The following is a 16,817-nucleotide window of genomic DNA, read 5'->3' on the forward strand; positions in this document are numbered from 1 at the left end:
ATAGTGCTAGAACATATTTCTAGGTAATCAATAAAATCCAAGCTGTATTCAATCAGATTTGTACATGCTGATTTATGTCTTCACATTTTCTCAATGTTCTCTAACTTATGTGTTCTTGTCAAATAATTTAAAACTATCTTTGCAAATAAGTTTCATTCACATCTTTACATTCTCTTCAGTCATTAATACTTCTGTTTCTGGGTAGGCGGCGGGATAAAGCACATCGAGAAATCAAGAATATTTTCTTTAAGGTGATCGAGAAACGAAGGAAGTCAAGTGAAAAGGAGAATGACATATTGCAGACTTTATTGGATGCTACTTACAAGTAAGACTGCAGGTTTTTCTGTTCTCACAGTGTCTATAAATGGTTGAGGAGATGGGATATAGGTGTCACTGACTGGGCCAATGTTTCTTGACCATTCCTAATCACTTTGAAGAAGGTGGGAATGAGCATTTGCCTTGTGCAGCCACAGTCCATGTGATGTAGGTATACCCACAGTGCTGTTAGGGAAAGGTGTTCCAGGATTTTAGTGAAGGAAAGGCAATATTTTTCCGAGTCAGGAATGTGTGTGGCTTAGAGGGGAACTTGCAGGTGGTATTGTGCCCTTGCATCCGCTGTCTTTATCTTTCTAGGTGGGAAATTTATTGTATGTTTCAAATAATTAGCGTTAAACATAAATAATTTTGCAATTGGTCTTTTATTGAAAAGTGAAGCTGAAAACATGGAAACTTTTAAGTTTGAAATGTTATTCGCTTCCTGAATTAATGGAACTTTCTAAAATGCTGGCCTTATTTCTAAGTATATGAAAATAATAGGTCCTGGCAAATAAACATTTTCAAGTTAGTTTCAAGAACAGTGCGTTGAAGATAGGAGCTGCATATGGAAACAGATGATCATATACTTGGGTGTCATCTTCCCTGAGGGCATCGCTTTGGCTGAATGTTCAGAAACATTTTGAAGATATCAGTTCTCTAGATCAGCAGCTCACTGATCAGCCAGCCTCATTGTCCTGTCCTCACTGCATTAGAACTTTTCCGGCTAAGATAGGACTCAATTAGCGACCTTTGCATCCCACAGCCCAACGCCTGGGTGACAAATGAAGGTGGTCTTCAATACTGAAAAACGAACAACAATATGTGAACAATGTGGTGCATTCCTCTCAGACACCGTATTGGTGCACTTTTAGATTTTGGTTGCCTTCCCTCCATATTAAAAACAATGAATATGTTTTTGTACTGTTTGTAACCTATAAGAATAATGATTTTTCAGAAGAGAATTGAGAAAGAATTTATAGGATAACAGTTGGGAATAAGTTATTACATAGCTCTTGAAGCACAATGAGCTGAAATGTCTCTATTTATTGGAAAATAGCAGCTTTGCACCCTCATTGTTCTCCGGAGCATTGAACCTGGTGGCTGTGGCTGTGGTGAGTGACTGATTTAAATTGAAAACCGCTTTTTTCCTGTACTTCTGGTTCTCGGGGCTTGTTAGAGTGTAGTTTACTTCCGTACCGGAAGTTAGGCGAGGGGATTGTCGTTAAGGGGGAGCGGAGGGTATAAAAAAGGGGTAGCAGCATAGAGCGGGCAGCGTCGGGAGCGGGCAGCGGAGTGAGTGGGAACTGAGTGAGAAGGGCTTTGGCTCGCTGGGCTTAGGCGAGAGTAGGCTTAGAGAAGGTGAGTGACAGATTTCTACCTTTCGCCGCATACAGGAGGTTGGGACATGGCAGGGAATATAGGGAGGAATATAAGTTGTCAGGTGCCACATGTGGGAGTTCCTGGTGGTGTCACGGGTCCCCAAGGTCCACATCTGCAGTAAATGTTTAGAACTGCAGCGCTTGAGGGCCCGGGTCAGGCAACTCGAAGGGCATTTGGAGATGCGTTTCTAGTCGGGGAAAACGAGGAGTTGATGGCTAGGAACCACGAGCAGGAAGAGATCCCAAGGGCTGAAGAGCAGGAAGGGTGGGCGACGGTTAGGAGGAGAAAGAGGAAGAAGAAGAGTAGTCAGGGTCCCCCAGCCTCCCCGGAGGCCCCCCAAGGTTCATCGACAGGGGCACAGAAAGATAGGCAGGAGGGGGAGACTGACTTAGAGGGACAGAAGGGGGCTGGCAAGGTGATAGTGGTAGGGGATGGGAGGGTCCGAGGTATTGATAGGAGGTTCTGTGGACAGAGGCGAGACTCCAGGATGGTGGTCTGCCTCCCTGGAGCAGGGGTAAAGGATGTAACGGAAAGGGTAGAGGGAATTTTGAAAGGGGAGGGGACCCAGGCAGAGGTCATAGTACACGTAGGGGAGGGGGACATAGGAAGGAGGAGTAGGGTAGAGGTCCGTAGGCAATTTAGGGAGTTGGGGTCGAAACTGAAGAGTAGGACCTCCAGGGTGGCACTCTCTGGATTGCTGCCCAGTACTAGCAGGGCAAAGAATGATGAGATCATGCAGTTGAATGCATGGTTGAGGGATTGGTGTAGGGTAGAGGGCTTTACTTTTGTGGATCACTGGGAGGTATTTAGGAGAGAAGGGCAACTGTACAGGAGGGGTGGGGAGAATTTGAACGGGAGGGGAACTGGTGTCTTAGCGGGGAGGTTAGCTGGGGTGTTCAGGAATGGTTTAAACTAATAGGGAGGGGGGGGTGGGGAGATGGCTGGGAGAGAGTCGGGTGAAAGGAAAATTATCAGGGAGAAGGAGGTTCCGAGGGACACTCGTGGGTTGAACTGTGTCTGTTTCAATGCTAGGAGTGTGGCAGGGAAAACGGATGAGCTTAGGTCCTTGATGTTTGTGGGGCAGTTAGATGTGGTGGCTGTAACAGAGACGTGGTTACAGGAAGGGCAGGACTGGCAGCTGAATGTTCCTGGGTACAAGTGTTTTAGGTGTGACAGAGGAGGGTTGAAGAGAGGTGGAGGGGTGGCACTGTTAGTAAAGGAAAACATCACAGTAGTGCAGAGGGAGGACGATATGGAAGAGATAGGGATTGAGTCGCTGTGGGTGGAGTTGAGGAATAAAAAGGGAGAGATCACATTGCTAGGGGTGTACTATAGGCCACCCAACAGCCCGAGGTTGGTGGAGGAAGGCATTTGCAGGGGCATTTTGGACAGGTGCAGGAAGAATAGGGTGGTTGTAGTGGGTGACTTTAATCTTCCAGGAGTGAATTGGAGGGGGCCTAGAGCTGGGGGTACGGAGGGAGAGGAGTTTGTGAGATGTGTTTTGGAAGGGTCGCTAGAGCAGTATGTAACTAAGTGTTGGGTAATGAGCCGGGGCAGGTGGTTGAGGTAGAGGTAGGCGAACATGTGGCTAACAGTGACCACAAGTCCGTCTACTTTAGGTTAAAAATGGAAAGGGATGAGTGCCAGCCGAACGGGAGTGTGCTGAACTGGGGAAAAGCGAGCTATAGCAGGATTAGGAGGGAGCTGCAGGACACTGATTGGGAGGGACTGTTAGCTGGAAAGTCCACGGTTGGCAAGTGGGAGGCTTTTAAGGGCAAAATGAAATGGTTGCAGGGGAGGTATGTTCCGGTTAAGCGGAAGGATGGGAAAGGTAGGATTAGAGAGCTGTGGATTACAGGGGGTATTGAAGACTTGGTCAGGAAGAAGAGGGAGGCGTATGTTAGGTCGAAACGACTGGGTATAGAGAGTGCGCTGGAGGAATATAGAGAGAGTAGGAGGGAGCTAAAAAGGGGAATTAGAAGGGCAAAGAGAGGGCATGAAATGGCTTTGGCTGGTAGGATTAAGGAAAATCCAAAGGCATTTTATTCCTATATTAGAGGCAAGAGAGTAGTTAGAGGGAAAATTGGTCCTCTTAGGGACAAGAGTGGAGAGTTATGTATTGAGTTGGAGGGAATGGGGGAGCTCCTGAATGAATACTTTGCGTCGGTATTCACGAAGGAGAGGGGTTCGGAATCGTGCGGTCTCTTGAAGGGAGCTGAGGATCAGTTGCAGGAGATGTCTATTACGAGGGAGGAAGTGCTAGGGCTTTTAGGTAGCGTAAGGACGGATAAAGCTCCGGGGCCTGATGGTATTTATCCCAGGCTGCTTAGGGAGGTGAAAGATGAAATTGCTGGGCCTCTGGCGCAAATCTTTGTCTCTTCTTTGGACACAGGTGAGGTCCCAGAGGACTGGAGGGTAGCAAATGTGGTACCGCTGTTCAAAAATGGTAGTAGGGACAACCCTGGAAATTATAGACTGGTGAGTAGGGAAATTAATGGAAAAAATACTTAGGGGTAGGATGTATGAGCATTTGGAGTGTTGCGATCTGATTAGGGATGCGCAACATGGCTTTGTTAGAGGGAGGTCTTGCCTTACGAATCTGGTGGAATTCTTTGAGGAGGTGACAAAAACGGTTGACGATGGGAGAGCCGTTGATGTCATCTATATGGATTTCAGTAAGGCGTTTGACAAAGTCCCTCATGGTAGGCTGGTAGAAAAGGTTAAGGTGCATGGGATACGAGGCCAGGTAGCTAGGTGGATTGAGAACTGGCTGGGTAATAGGAGACAGAGGGTAGTTGTGGAGGGGACCTTGTCGGGCTGGAGGCCAGTGACCAATGGTGTGCCGCAGGGCTCAGTACTGGGACCTCTCCTCTTTGTAGTATACATAAATGACTTGGAAGAGAGCGTAGGTGGTGTGATCAGCAAGTTTGCTGATGACACCAAGATGGCAGGGTTGGCGGGTACTGAACCGGATTGTTAGGTGATACAACAGGATATAGATAGGTTGGTGCATTGGGCAGATAGGTGGCAGATGGAATTTAATCCTGACAAATGCGAGGTGATGCATTTTGGAAGGAATAATGCAGAGAGGAGCTATGTGATAAAAGGTAGACAGATTAGGAGTATAGACATACAGAGGGACCTGGGAGTGCAGGTTCACAAATCCATGAAGGTTGCGTCACAAGTGGAGAAGGTTGTTTGGAAGGCTTATGGAATGTTAGCCTTTATGGGAAGGGGTATAGAGTATAAAAGCTGCCGTCTAATGCTTCAGTTGTACAGAACGTTGGTTAGACCGCATTTGGAGTACTGCGTCCAGTTCTGGTCACCTTACTACCGGAAGGACGTGGAGTCTCTGGAAAGGGTGCAGAGGAGGTTTACCAGGATGTTGCCTGGCATGGAGGGGCTGGATTACGAGGAAAGGTTGGAGAAACTGGGACTATTCTCCTTGGAAAGACGGAGATTGAGGGGGGACATGATAAAGGTATATAAGATACTGAAGGGAATAGATAGAGTTAATAGTGAGAGACTGCTCCCTAGACTGGGTACAAACACAAGAAGTCATGATTTAAGGGTGAGGGGGGGAGAGGTATAATTTGGATGTGAGAGGAAGGTTCTTTACGCAGAGAGTTGTGGGGGTATGGAACGCGCTACCGAGTAGGGTGGTGGAGGCAGGAACGTTGGACTCGTTTAAGGTTCAGTTAGATAGACACATGAGTGAAACGTGGATGGAGGGTTATGGTAGGGGCTATTAAATAAGATTAGAACCTCGGGAGACACCGGAAAAGCAGGCTTGTAAGATTAACGTTTTTGTCTTTTTATTCCACAGGTGGAGGTCCACCTCGTGTCAAACGAGGGGCATGCACACGGTGGGTCGTGCGTGGGCTGCTCTTGGAAGTTCCGGGAGTGGCCTAGCACTTCGTGTCGGTGTGTGTGCTTGATCCTGGACCGGTAGACGGGCGCCGCAACAGCTCAGTGACTAGCACTGCTAGCTGTGCAGATACATGGATTAGGGCCTGTGTCTGTGGGAGTTTGCGCATTCTCCCTGTGGTTGCGTGGGTTTCCTCCGGGCGCTCCGGTTTCCTCCCACACCCCAAAGATGTGCTCTTAGGCTGATTGGTTTTACCAAATTGACACTATTCTCCCCTGAATCTGGCTAAGTTAGGGGTTCCATTCGTAGATATGCAGGGTAGAATAGGTGTAGGGTGATGCGGTGGCGCGGGCTCGTTGGGCCGAAGGGCCTGTTTCCCGTGCTGGGTTGTTCCTTGTTCTTTGTTATTTACTAACTTTTCTTGATGACAAACAATTACTTACGGGGCGAAAAACTGCAGCAGGCGACGGTGCAGAGGGACCTCGGGGTCCTTGTGCATGAGTCGCAAAAACCCAGCTTGCACGTGCAGCAGGTGGTCAGGAAGGCGAATGGGATGCTGGCCTTCATAGCGAGGGGGATTGAATATAAAAGTAGGGAGGTCTTGCTGCAGCTGTATAGGGCATTGGTGAGGCCGCAGCTGGAGTACTGTGTGCAGTTTCGGGCGCCGCACCTGCGCAAAGATATTTTGGCCTTGGAGGGAGTGCAGAGGAGGTTTACTAGGCTGATACCGGAGTTGAGGGGGTTGAGCTATGAGGAGAGGCTGAATAAACTGGGCTTGTACTCGTTAGAGTTTAGAAGAATGAGGGGAGATCTCATTGAGACGTATAAGATGATGAATGGGATGGATAGGATAGAGGTGGAGAGACTCTTCCCGCTCAAAAAAGACAGTAGGACTAGGGGGCACAGCCTCAAGATAAAAGGGGGGCGGTTTAGAACGGAGTTGAGGAGGAACTTCTTCACTCAAAGGGTGGTGAATCTCTGGAATTCTCTGCCCGTTGAAGTGGTGGAGGCTGCCTCGCTAAATATTTTTAAGACGCGGGTTGATGGGTTTTTGATAAGCGAGGGGATTAAGGGTTATGGGGAGAGGGCGGGAAAGTGGAACTGAGCAGCGACAGATCAGCCATGATCTTATTGAATGGCGGGGCAGGCTCGAAGGGCTAGATGGCCTACTCCTGCTCCTATTTCTTATGTTCTTATGTTTTTTCAGTTGTTAATTGCTAAAGTACTTCAATTTACTTTGCTCTATTTTTTCCAGGGATGGTAACTCTCTGACTGATGATGAAATTGCAGGTTTGCTTATTGGTCTGCTGTTGGCAGGGCAACACACTTCCTCCACCACCAGTGCTTGGTTGGGATTTTTTCTGGCTAAAAATAAGGAGCTGCAGGACCGCTGCTATGCAGAACAGAAAGCTGTGTGTGGGGAGGATCTGCCACCTCTACATTATGATCAGGTACATGATTAACCCCTAAACTGCAGAAAATAGAAAGATTTGTAAGCTTTGATTGTTTAGCAGTTAAATCCAGTTATTAAGTTCTTCTCATTCCAGTCAGGGTCTGAGGAAAATCCCATCACATTAGAGTAGATCCATAGCTTCTGATGTTCTACCCATTTTTAAATACTATGAACATTGACTTTTCTTGAGGATCCCTGATCAAAGACTTCTGCTGTTTTCAATGGGATGGTTTCAGATGTTTTATTCATGTGTTTTCCCATTTAAAATAGTTTCTGTGTTCCTGTGGAGTAAGTTTTTAGCCTTTTTGGAAGTGTTTTTTCAGCTTTGCATTGTGCCTAGCATACTAGTATTTTCAGAGTAATGTCTTCTTAACTTTACTGCAAAACTCCTTAAGCTTGGAGCACTGCCTTGAATATTTCTAATACCATGTTAGTATCAGTATCACTGGTGAATACTTTGCTTATGGACTGGATGGGAGAAATTTATATCCCAACAATAAATTTTTTGTTTAAATTGCCCATTAAATCATTTATGGGAAGTGAGCTTTACTGGCTAGGCCTGTATTTATTGCCCATCTCTGATTGCCTTTGAGAAGGTGGTGATGAACTGCGTTCTTGAACCACTGTAGTCCATGTGGTGTAGGTAAGCCCACAATGATGATAAGGAGAGTGTTCTCGCATTTTGACCCAGCGACAGTGAAAGAACAGCGATATATTTCCAAGTCAGGATTGTGTATGGCATGGAAGGAAACAGGTGGTGATATTGTCATTCATTGAATGCTTAATGATTGATTTGCATCATTACCCTAAATAATGGTATTATAGGTGTTAATTATAGCAGCAGGAAGCTAAACAAGACTTGCAGCCCAGAAGTGAGTCATTAGTGCCCTATAAAAGCAGACAGGTTTGCAAATCACAGGGCGTAAGGGGATGCATGGGAGTGTAGGCTATGCTGGAGTGTGATAGTGTGACGTCAGGAATTCAGTGTGGGGTTGTTGGAAAGAGCTCTTTTTTCTGCCTCCCGTGGCTGTAGAATATGCAACTTGCATACCAAACATTGAAGGTAACCTGGAGACAATAGTTTGAAGAGCCAAGAAGGGGTGGGTGAGTGTGTGGTTGCAATGTATTCTAAAGAAAATAAAATGTAACTAAACAGGAAAGAAAGTGACTCGGGTGGGTAATTTGTTTTTTTTCCTCTCTGATCTAATTTAAAGAATTTTAATTGTAGGTACAGCACAATGTAAGTATGACATTGAAATAATAAGAATACAAGTACAAGCAGGAGTAATATATTTTAAGAAAATAATTAGTTAATTCAAACACAATAAGGATGGCAGGATAGATGATATGTTGCAGCTGCAGTATGTGAAGCTGGTAGACACCAGTCTGATCCAAGGAAACCACAGGTGCAATAAGTGTTTGTAGCTCAGGAAACTTAGTTAATGAGCTAGAGGCTGAATTTCAGACAATGCACCTGCAATATTGTACTGTTTTGGTCTCCTTATTTATGAAATGATACAATTGCATTAGGAGTGCAGGAAAGGTTAACTTGACTGATTCCTGGGATGAAGAGGTTATCTTATGAGGAAAGATTAAGCAGATTGAGCCTATACCATGGGAGTTTAGAAAAATGAGAGGTGATCTTATTGAAACATACAAGATCCTGGAGTAACATTTCCCCCTGTCAGGGGAGTCGAGAACTAAGGGTCACAGTTTAAAAATTAGGGTCTTCCCATTTAAGACTGAGATGGGAATGTTTTCTGTGAGGTTGTTAGTTTATGGAACTCTCGCTTCAGACAAAGTGATTTCATGTATTTAAGGTTGAGTTAGACAACATTTTTGATCTATTAGGGAACCAAGGGTTATGGAGAGCAGGAAGGGGAGTAGTGTTGTATCCACACTCAGATCAGCAACAATCTTACTGGATGATGGAGTAGGCATGAGGGGTTGAATGGCCTACTTATACTTATGTTCTTGTATTTGTAACAGGAAAGGACAAAAATAATAGTGGTCTAGGACTGGCCTTGGGTAGATTCATTATTGATTACTGCACAACCTACATCACACTTTTGGTTTCTTTGTAGCTAAAGGACATGAGTTTGCTGGATCGCTGCTTAAAGGAAACACTGAGGCTTCGTCCTCCAATAATGACGATGATGAGGATGGCAAGAACTCCACAGGTGTGTAAAGAGTCTGAAGAAATAAAAGCATGCCACTTCCTGGCTCCTCTCTGTCAGCTTTGGAGGTTACCCCAAAGATGCGCTGGGGAATCCCTCTCGGAAGTTCCCAGGTAAGTGTTTGCACTGCAATTGTCCAGAAGTGCTAATTTTCCCTGGACAATAGCACTACTCTGGGAACCATCCGACAAAGATGGTTTTGCCAGTGTTATACTAATAGTTACTCTGAAAAAGTTAAAAGGAATAAAACCACTTCTAATTTCAGTGTGACTATTTTAAATATCCAGATCAATGCCTGAATGGGACTCCACCCACACTCCCGCCCCCAAAAGGGCTCTTCTACACAGACCCCACGCTGATTTCAACCCTACAACTTCCTACCCAATGTCCAATTCATCCCCATGCAGTTCTGGCTACCACACTACCAGAAGGATGTGAAAGCTTTGGAGAGAGTACAAAAAAGGCTCACCAGGATGTTGCCTGGTCTCGAGGGTGAATACACTAAGATCATTTTCACTGGAAAGATAGAGGCTGAGAGGAGACCTGATAGAGCTTTACAAATTTGAGATACATAGATAGGGTGGATAGTCAGAGGCTTCTTCCCAGGGTGGAAGTGTCAATTAGGGCCTGTTCCTGCACTGTACTTTCCTTTGTTCTTGTGTGTGTTGAGAACCACTCTACTTCTGTTTGTCTTGTAACTTTGCTCAGAATGAATTGGTAAATATTTGCTAACATGAACAAAAAGCTTTTGGTTTTCACGTAAGACTTACTTGTATAGTTCCTTTGGGTCACGCATTTTATGTATTTAAATGTAAATTGAAGTTGTAACATGTGTGACCAGCAATTATCCTCAGTTACACTAAGAACATCTGTTGTTAATGCTTTTTTGATACTTTAATGAATAATTAATTGTTTATATGTTGATGAAACCAGATCGACCTGAGATTCTGTAGTTGAATCAACTGATAGGGTGGTGATGACATTCTACAAGTAGCGCAGTACTCCAAGGATTGGGAAAGATTAACAGTAAATATATCTTCTGGTGTTTGCATTAGGACAGAATTAGGCACTACAGTGACATCCTATTTTTAATTATCATAGCATCCATTGGTAACACTCTGGCTCAATTTGAAACTGAAAAATGATTAGCATCTTTAACCTTGATTTGATCAAAATCCATTATTTTATTGCTCTTTAGTTGATTATAGCTCCCTACATTCATTATCTTTAATCGAGTTTAATTTGATCTGGACTATTTTGTTATGTACTTACATTGTTCACAAGGCCTCAAATAGTTGTGTTTTGAAAAGACATTCTTCCTGTTTTGTGCAATGGGTTGTGGATGGGGCTTTTTCTGAATGGAGGTCAGTCACCAGCGGAGTGCCTCAAGGATCTGTTCTGGGACCCTTGTTGTTTGTCATTTTCATAAATGACCTGGATGAGGAAGTGGAGGGATGGGTAAGTAAGTTCGCTGATGACACGAAGGTCGGTGGTGTTGTGGATGATCTGGAAGGATGGCAAAAGTTGCAGCAGGACATAGATAGGATGCAGGACTGGGCGGAGAAGTGGCAGATGGACTTCAACGCGGATAAATGTGTTGTCGTCCATTTTGGCAGAACCAACGGGATGAACGAGTACACTATTAAGGGCAGAAGTCTGAGTAGTGTTGAGGAGCAGAAGGATCTTGGGGTCCGGGTCCACAGGACTCTTAAATCGGCCTCGCAGGTGGAGGAGGTGGTCAAGAAGGCGTATGGTGTACTGGCCTTCATTAATCGAGGGATTGAGTTTAGGAGTCGGGAGGTAATGCTGGAACTTTATAAGACCCTTGTCAGGCCTCATTTGGAGTATTGTGCGCAGTTCTGGTCGCCTCACTATAGGAAAGATGTAGAAGCTATTGAAAGGGTGCAGAGGAGATTTACAAGGATGTTGCCTGGACTGGGAGGCATGCCTTATGAAGTTAGGTTGAGGGAGCTGGGACTCTTTTCCCTGGAGAGACGAAGGTTGAGAGGCGACCTGATAGAAGTTTACAAAATGTTGAGAGGAATAGATAGGGTGGACTCTCAGAGGCTATTTCCCCGGTTTGAAATGGTCGCTACGAGAGGACACAGATTTAAGGTGCGGGGAGGGAGGTTCAGAAGTGATGTTAGGGGTAAGTTTTTCACTGAGGGTGGTGAGTGAATGGAATCGGCTGCCGTCAGTGGTGGTGGAGGCGAACTCGCTGGGGTCTTTTAAAAGACTTCTGGATGAGTATATGGGGTTTAATGAGATTGAGGGTTATAGATAGGTCTGTAGGTTGGTAGGTGATGTGGTCGGTGCAACTTGTGGGCCGAAGGGCCTGTTTGTGCTGTAGTGTTCTATGTTCTATGTTCTAATTGAAACATTGGCATATGATTCAACATTTTTACTTGATCTTGTCATTAGAATGAGCAAACTGAGCTGTATTTATATTTCTGAGCTTTAATTCCTTTACAGACTGTAGCTGGCTACACCATTCCCCCCGGTCACCAAGTTTGTGTCTCTCCTACTGTCAATCACCGACTTCAGGACACATGGACTGAGAGGCTTGATTTCAACCCTGATCGCTTTCTTCAAGATAACCCAGCAGCCCTGCAAAAGTTTGCATTCGTACCTTTTGGTGCAGGTAGGCCTTGTGGCTCGTGAAACTCTTCTGAAGTTCAGAAACAAATAATAGTTAATACTGGCATTGAGAACTTTGAGCAGAATAACTGGGTAGATGTGGGTTTACCATGTTGATGTAATCCACATATAACTCCAAATCTAAATCAACCCAGAAGTCAACAGATGCCAAATTAAAACTGATATAGGGACAGAAAGGTACTATTTTGTAGATCAATCTCCCCTCTTAACTGACATTCCATCATCTTTATTTGTATTTCTAAAAAATGTATTGCCCATTTCAATCACATTGTAAAATATTACTCTTTTGCATGAATTTTTGTTTTTACCTTCTTACTATTGTGCTACTTTTTATCACAAATGAACAATTTGCTGTCCTAAATCAATGTACTTTATAATCTTGCAATTTTTTGTAAAATCAAGCCTGATTTAATCTTTTCAAATCTAAATTCCTAATTCCTGGAATAATATACTGCCCACAATAATCCGAATTTAAAAACACTATTTGTGCAATATCTTCTGATGATTCAGCCCATTGCCTTATTTGCTCTTTTTAAAAGCTGTGGTCAAGGTATGTTGACAGTGGCTTTGTGGAGTAACCCTAGATCTTATCCCTTTATTTTCTCTTTTCAAATCCGTGATGACTAATCCAAATATGCTTCACCCAACACTAAGCAGGTTCAGCTGCTGTTTAAGTGCTTCATCTATTAGACTTGTAATGCTCTTTTTTTCTGTGTCTAGGTCGCCATCGTTGTATTGGGGAAAATTTTGCATTTGTACAGATCAAGACTATCTGGTCCACTTTAATTCGGCTGTATGAATTTGATCTTGTTGATGGATACTTTCCAACAGTGAATTATACAACTATGATACATACTCCTAATAATCCAGTAATCAGATACAAGAGGCGAATGAAATGAGAATTGGACTAAAAGTCATTCTTATTGTTTTCACTCATTCATTTAGTTTAGGCCCTAAAATTTATTTCATTGATCTATTGCATGTTTACAGCTCAAACTTAAAATGAACTAATTTAGTACAAATTCATATATATAAATGACTAAGATCATTCACTTCATTTTTATCCCAATTGGTAGATTGACAAAATCTATGAAAAATCTAAAATTCTGATGTCTGCTGCTACTAAACAAGTGTAATTGAACTGGCCCAAAACAACACATCAGGACTAATTTAGAGAGTGTCAAGTGATAAATGAATGAACTGAGCAACTTAGTTTATAAATAAAGTGGATTGTCACTCCTGGCAGCACTGAATCAGGTCCCTTTGATTCCATGCATTCTTAAATCTAACAAATGTAACATTGTGCCTATAGCATTAGGCAATTTATGCTGATGTTTCCAATGACATATTTTCAAATAAATACATTGAGGGAATGAAAAGATTTTTATTGCAATTTTTTCACAAAGCAGTGGGAATGGTGTACTAGCATAAATTTGAATGAGTAATCTGATATTAATTATTAAATTGAGTTTGGAGAAATTGTAGCATAGCCTCACAATCAAAAGTTTGTAATCCCCAACTTTAGTTTGGGAAGTATATGATTCAGTTAATAGCTTTAAATATGTATATTTCTTATAATGTTGGACAAAATGAACATCTTTGTGTCCTGATGTTTTGTGATTAATGAAAATTGTTACAGGACAACAATCTGAATTTTTAAAGGGAAAAAATATTGAGCCCGCTTGAAGCAAAGCCTACTAACTTTTAACATTCAAGTGTGAAATCTTCAATTGCAGTAAATTCAGTGAATCTTTAGAAACTTGTTTTGTGGTGGTACTTATGGTGTAAAGTGCCACCCATTGTTTAAACAATCAGGGAAAAATACAAATATTAAAGGAAACTTGAAGGGACAGAAACAAAATACATTAATGTGACTGAGAATTCAGTCAACGAAAATCAACTCTGGACTGAAGAAGATTATAGATGTGTTTCTACTGTGTTCTAAGCAAAAGGAAGATTCCTTAATCTACCCAATTCCCATTGTTCACCCGAAGAAAATGTAAGTAATTAAACATGTAACAGGGTACATTACTGCTACTACAATAAAAGACCTGCTGTACAGGTATTTTCAGTCCAAGATTTGAATGTTTTTCCATAACAATGTGTGCTATTTTCTGCAACTGTGGGATACTGGACTCACTTTGGCACAGCTAAGAATGAGATTGCATTCCACAAAAGGAAACAGTTACCAAATGAGAATAGTTTGAAAGTTAGAATGAGTAATCTGATATTCATTTCATAATTAACTACTGAATAAATGGGATTAGAGAAATTGTAGTATGGCTTCAACAGAGCTTTTGTATGTCGAAAATTTGTGACCCTCCAACTTGAATTTGGGAAGCGGAATATGGTTCAGTTCATAGCTTCAGATATCTAGATTGCTTGTAATGTTGAATAAAGTGAACATCTTTAATCTGTCCAGATGTTTTGTGATTAATAAATTATTTCAATGGAACAATTTGAATCTTGCAAATTAAAAAGTGTCTGCTTGAAGCAAGGCCCATTAAAATAGAAACTACTGAAAATGTCAATTGCAGTAAATTCAAGAGTTAATATTTTTAATGATAGCACTTTATCCACAGAACACCATCAGGGAAGCATGCCAACATTAAAGGAAACTTGAAGGGACAGAAACAAAATGTAATAACATGGCTATGGGCTGACAAGAATTATAAAATAGATATGTATTTCTAGCATGGAACTATTATTTTCTAAGCAAAGGGAATGTAATGAAACACTGGTCACTGTGGGTATGGAATAAACTTAAAACTTGATCTGAGAGACATGTTTGTAGAAGGCCTAAAGAGCAACAAAATCCAGGTCAAGCTTTTGAGCAAAGACAATAAGCTGATGTGGAAGCAGGCCTCCAATGAAGTCACAGCCACAGACATGGCAGAAAAGGCAAGTAGATTTACAATTATTGTTGTTATATGCATTATAATGAGATAGTTGGCTCCTTAATTATGCAAAAAGATCCAAACATATGGTAGGAAAGCAAACCAAAACTACAGGCTGTTGTGGAACTACATCTTCAGTAAATCACAGAAGGCTAGGAAGAAATAAATCCCAAGGCTTCATTTTTGCCTTCGTTGATCAGTTCCTTGTTCTGGATTGTGTGAAGGTCGGTCATAGACTTCAACAGTTAAAAAAAGGGGAGATGATAGTATAATGGTAATGTCGTGGGACTATAAAAATACAAAGAAAATTTCAAAATCTGCATGTGATGCAATCTCAAAGTATTCAGAATTGAGGAGGAAGGCAGTGACAGTTCTGAAGAGGACAAAGACAGGCTACTGGAATGGGCAGACATACAGCAGATGTAATTTAAGGCAGAGAAATGTAAAAGTGATACTTTAGCAGGAGGAGCAAGGATAAACATTTGAAATGATATTTAAAGATTATATATGGTCACAAGTAGGCTTACATTAACACTGCAAAGAAGTTACTGTGAAAATCCCAAGTTGCCACTCCAGCGCCTGTTCGGTTACACAGAGAACTTAGCATAGCCAATGAACCTAATCAGAATGTCTTTCAGACTATGGGAGGAAACTGGTGCACCCAGAGGAAACCCACATAGACATGGGGCGAATGTGCAGACTCCACACCGAGTGACCCCAAGTCAAGAATCGAACCTGGGTTCCTGGCGCTGAGAACCAGGAGTGAATGCAATTCTAAATGGGATGCAACAGCACCTGTGCAAAAATCATTGAAGGTGGCACGACAGGTTGAGAAAGTGGTTAATGTACATGAGATTCTTAGCTTTCTAAATAGAGGCATAGAATACAAAAATAAGGAAATGATGAACAATAAAATACTGTATTTTCCTCTACGTAGTAGGGTTTGCTAGAAAAGATTTATGAGAATAGTTTGAGGGATGAGGATCTTAAGTTATGTGAATAAATTGGGGAAGTTGAGAAAGTGTTTAAAATCTTGAGCAGTCTATATAGAGTAGCTAGAAACTGGTTCTCTTAGCAAAGAGTAAAATTTAAGGTGATTAGCAAAAGAAGCAATGGAAACACTGAATATTTTTCATGCACAAAGTATTGAGGGTCTGTAATGCACTGCTCAAGTGTATGGTGGAGGCAGATTCAATTGCGGTTTACAAACAGTAATTAAGCAAGTGCTTGAAGAGGGTGGGGGAGTGGGGCTAGCTAAGTTGCCCTTGCACATACAGAAATAGGCCATCTGACCCATATTATGTCATAAACGTTCTGATTCTATTTGGATGCAGCAAGCTTGATGCTCCAGAAATGGTATAACTTTGTATACCATTGACCCACAATTACATAGCTTATTAATAACAAACAAATGGGGGTGTGGTGAGGTGGTAGTACTTGGGAGAATGGGGTGGAAAGCAGTAGGAAAGAAACTTGGAAACTGTGTTATTAAAAACCTTCTAAATTTTTCTTCCACTTATTTTAGCAGTCAAACAAGCACTATAAAACACCAGTAGTTAGTGAATTCTATATTTAGAATAACCTTGTAACTTACTTGTATAAATAAATCATATCCTCTCTCAGGAATCTTTCTCACTCCTTTTGATGAACTGCCACAAATCGGTACCCACTACAAGTTCTGACAATCTGCTCAATGAATATGAAAATATATATTTCCAAATATGCAAGCTCATTCTTTGTTCACATATTTCATGACCGTAGTTTTCCCAGCCATGGTGATCATATACCTTTGTGATTCATTGCATTCACAAATAACTCTGGATTCGCCACTTTATATATAGTTACCTCTTGAACTCTGCACTATTTATAAAAAAAATGCTTTTTTATTAACCTATGTGCACATACATTCTTATGGAATTATGTATTTGAAACTCTTAAGTTTCCCTGTTCATTCATCCTCTGAGCATTCTCACTCCTTGATTTGCCTCAGTGTTCTCAGGTCACCCATTCCTGTCTACCTTTTGCAATATTGAAGGTACAATCTGCAGCAGGACAAGATTTGTAAATAC

At 42.2% G+C, this 16,817-nt stretch overlaps 1 protein-coding gene across 2 annotated transcripts in view; it reads left to right on the plus strand.

Moving 5' to 3' along the window:
• cyp51 (cytochrome P450, family 51) overlaps positions 1 to 12,926 on the plus strand; it is a 29,546-nt gene extending 16,620 nt beyond the window's left edge. For both annotated transcript variants that reach the window (XM_080210175.1, XM_080210184.1), the window contains 5 exons: positions 206 to 325; positions 6,819 to 7,014; positions 9,101 to 9,196; positions 11,666 to 11,834; positions 12,572 to 12,926. In XM_080210175.1, coding sequence (XP_080066301.1) covers positions 206 to 325; positions 6,819 to 7,014; positions 9,101 to 9,196; positions 11,666 to 11,834; positions 12,572 to 12,750 — 760 coding nt within the window. In that variant the 3' untranslated portion in view covers positions 12,751 to 12,926. The remainder of the gene's footprint in view (positions 1 to 205; positions 326 to 6,818; positions 7,015 to 9,100; positions 9,197 to 11,665; positions 11,835 to 12,571) is intronic.
• Positions 12,927 to 16,817: the final 3,891 nt, after the last annotated feature.

Source organism: Carcharhinus amblyrhynchos, chromosome 2 (genome assembly GCF_965287045.1).
Source record: "Carcharhinus amblyrhynchos chromosome 2, sCarAmb.v2.hapA, whole genome shotgun sequence".
Taxonomy (NCBI): domain Eukaryota; kingdom Metazoa; phylum Chordata; class Chondrichthyes; order Carcharhiniformes; family Carcharhinidae; genus Carcharhinus; species Carcharhinus amblyrhynchos.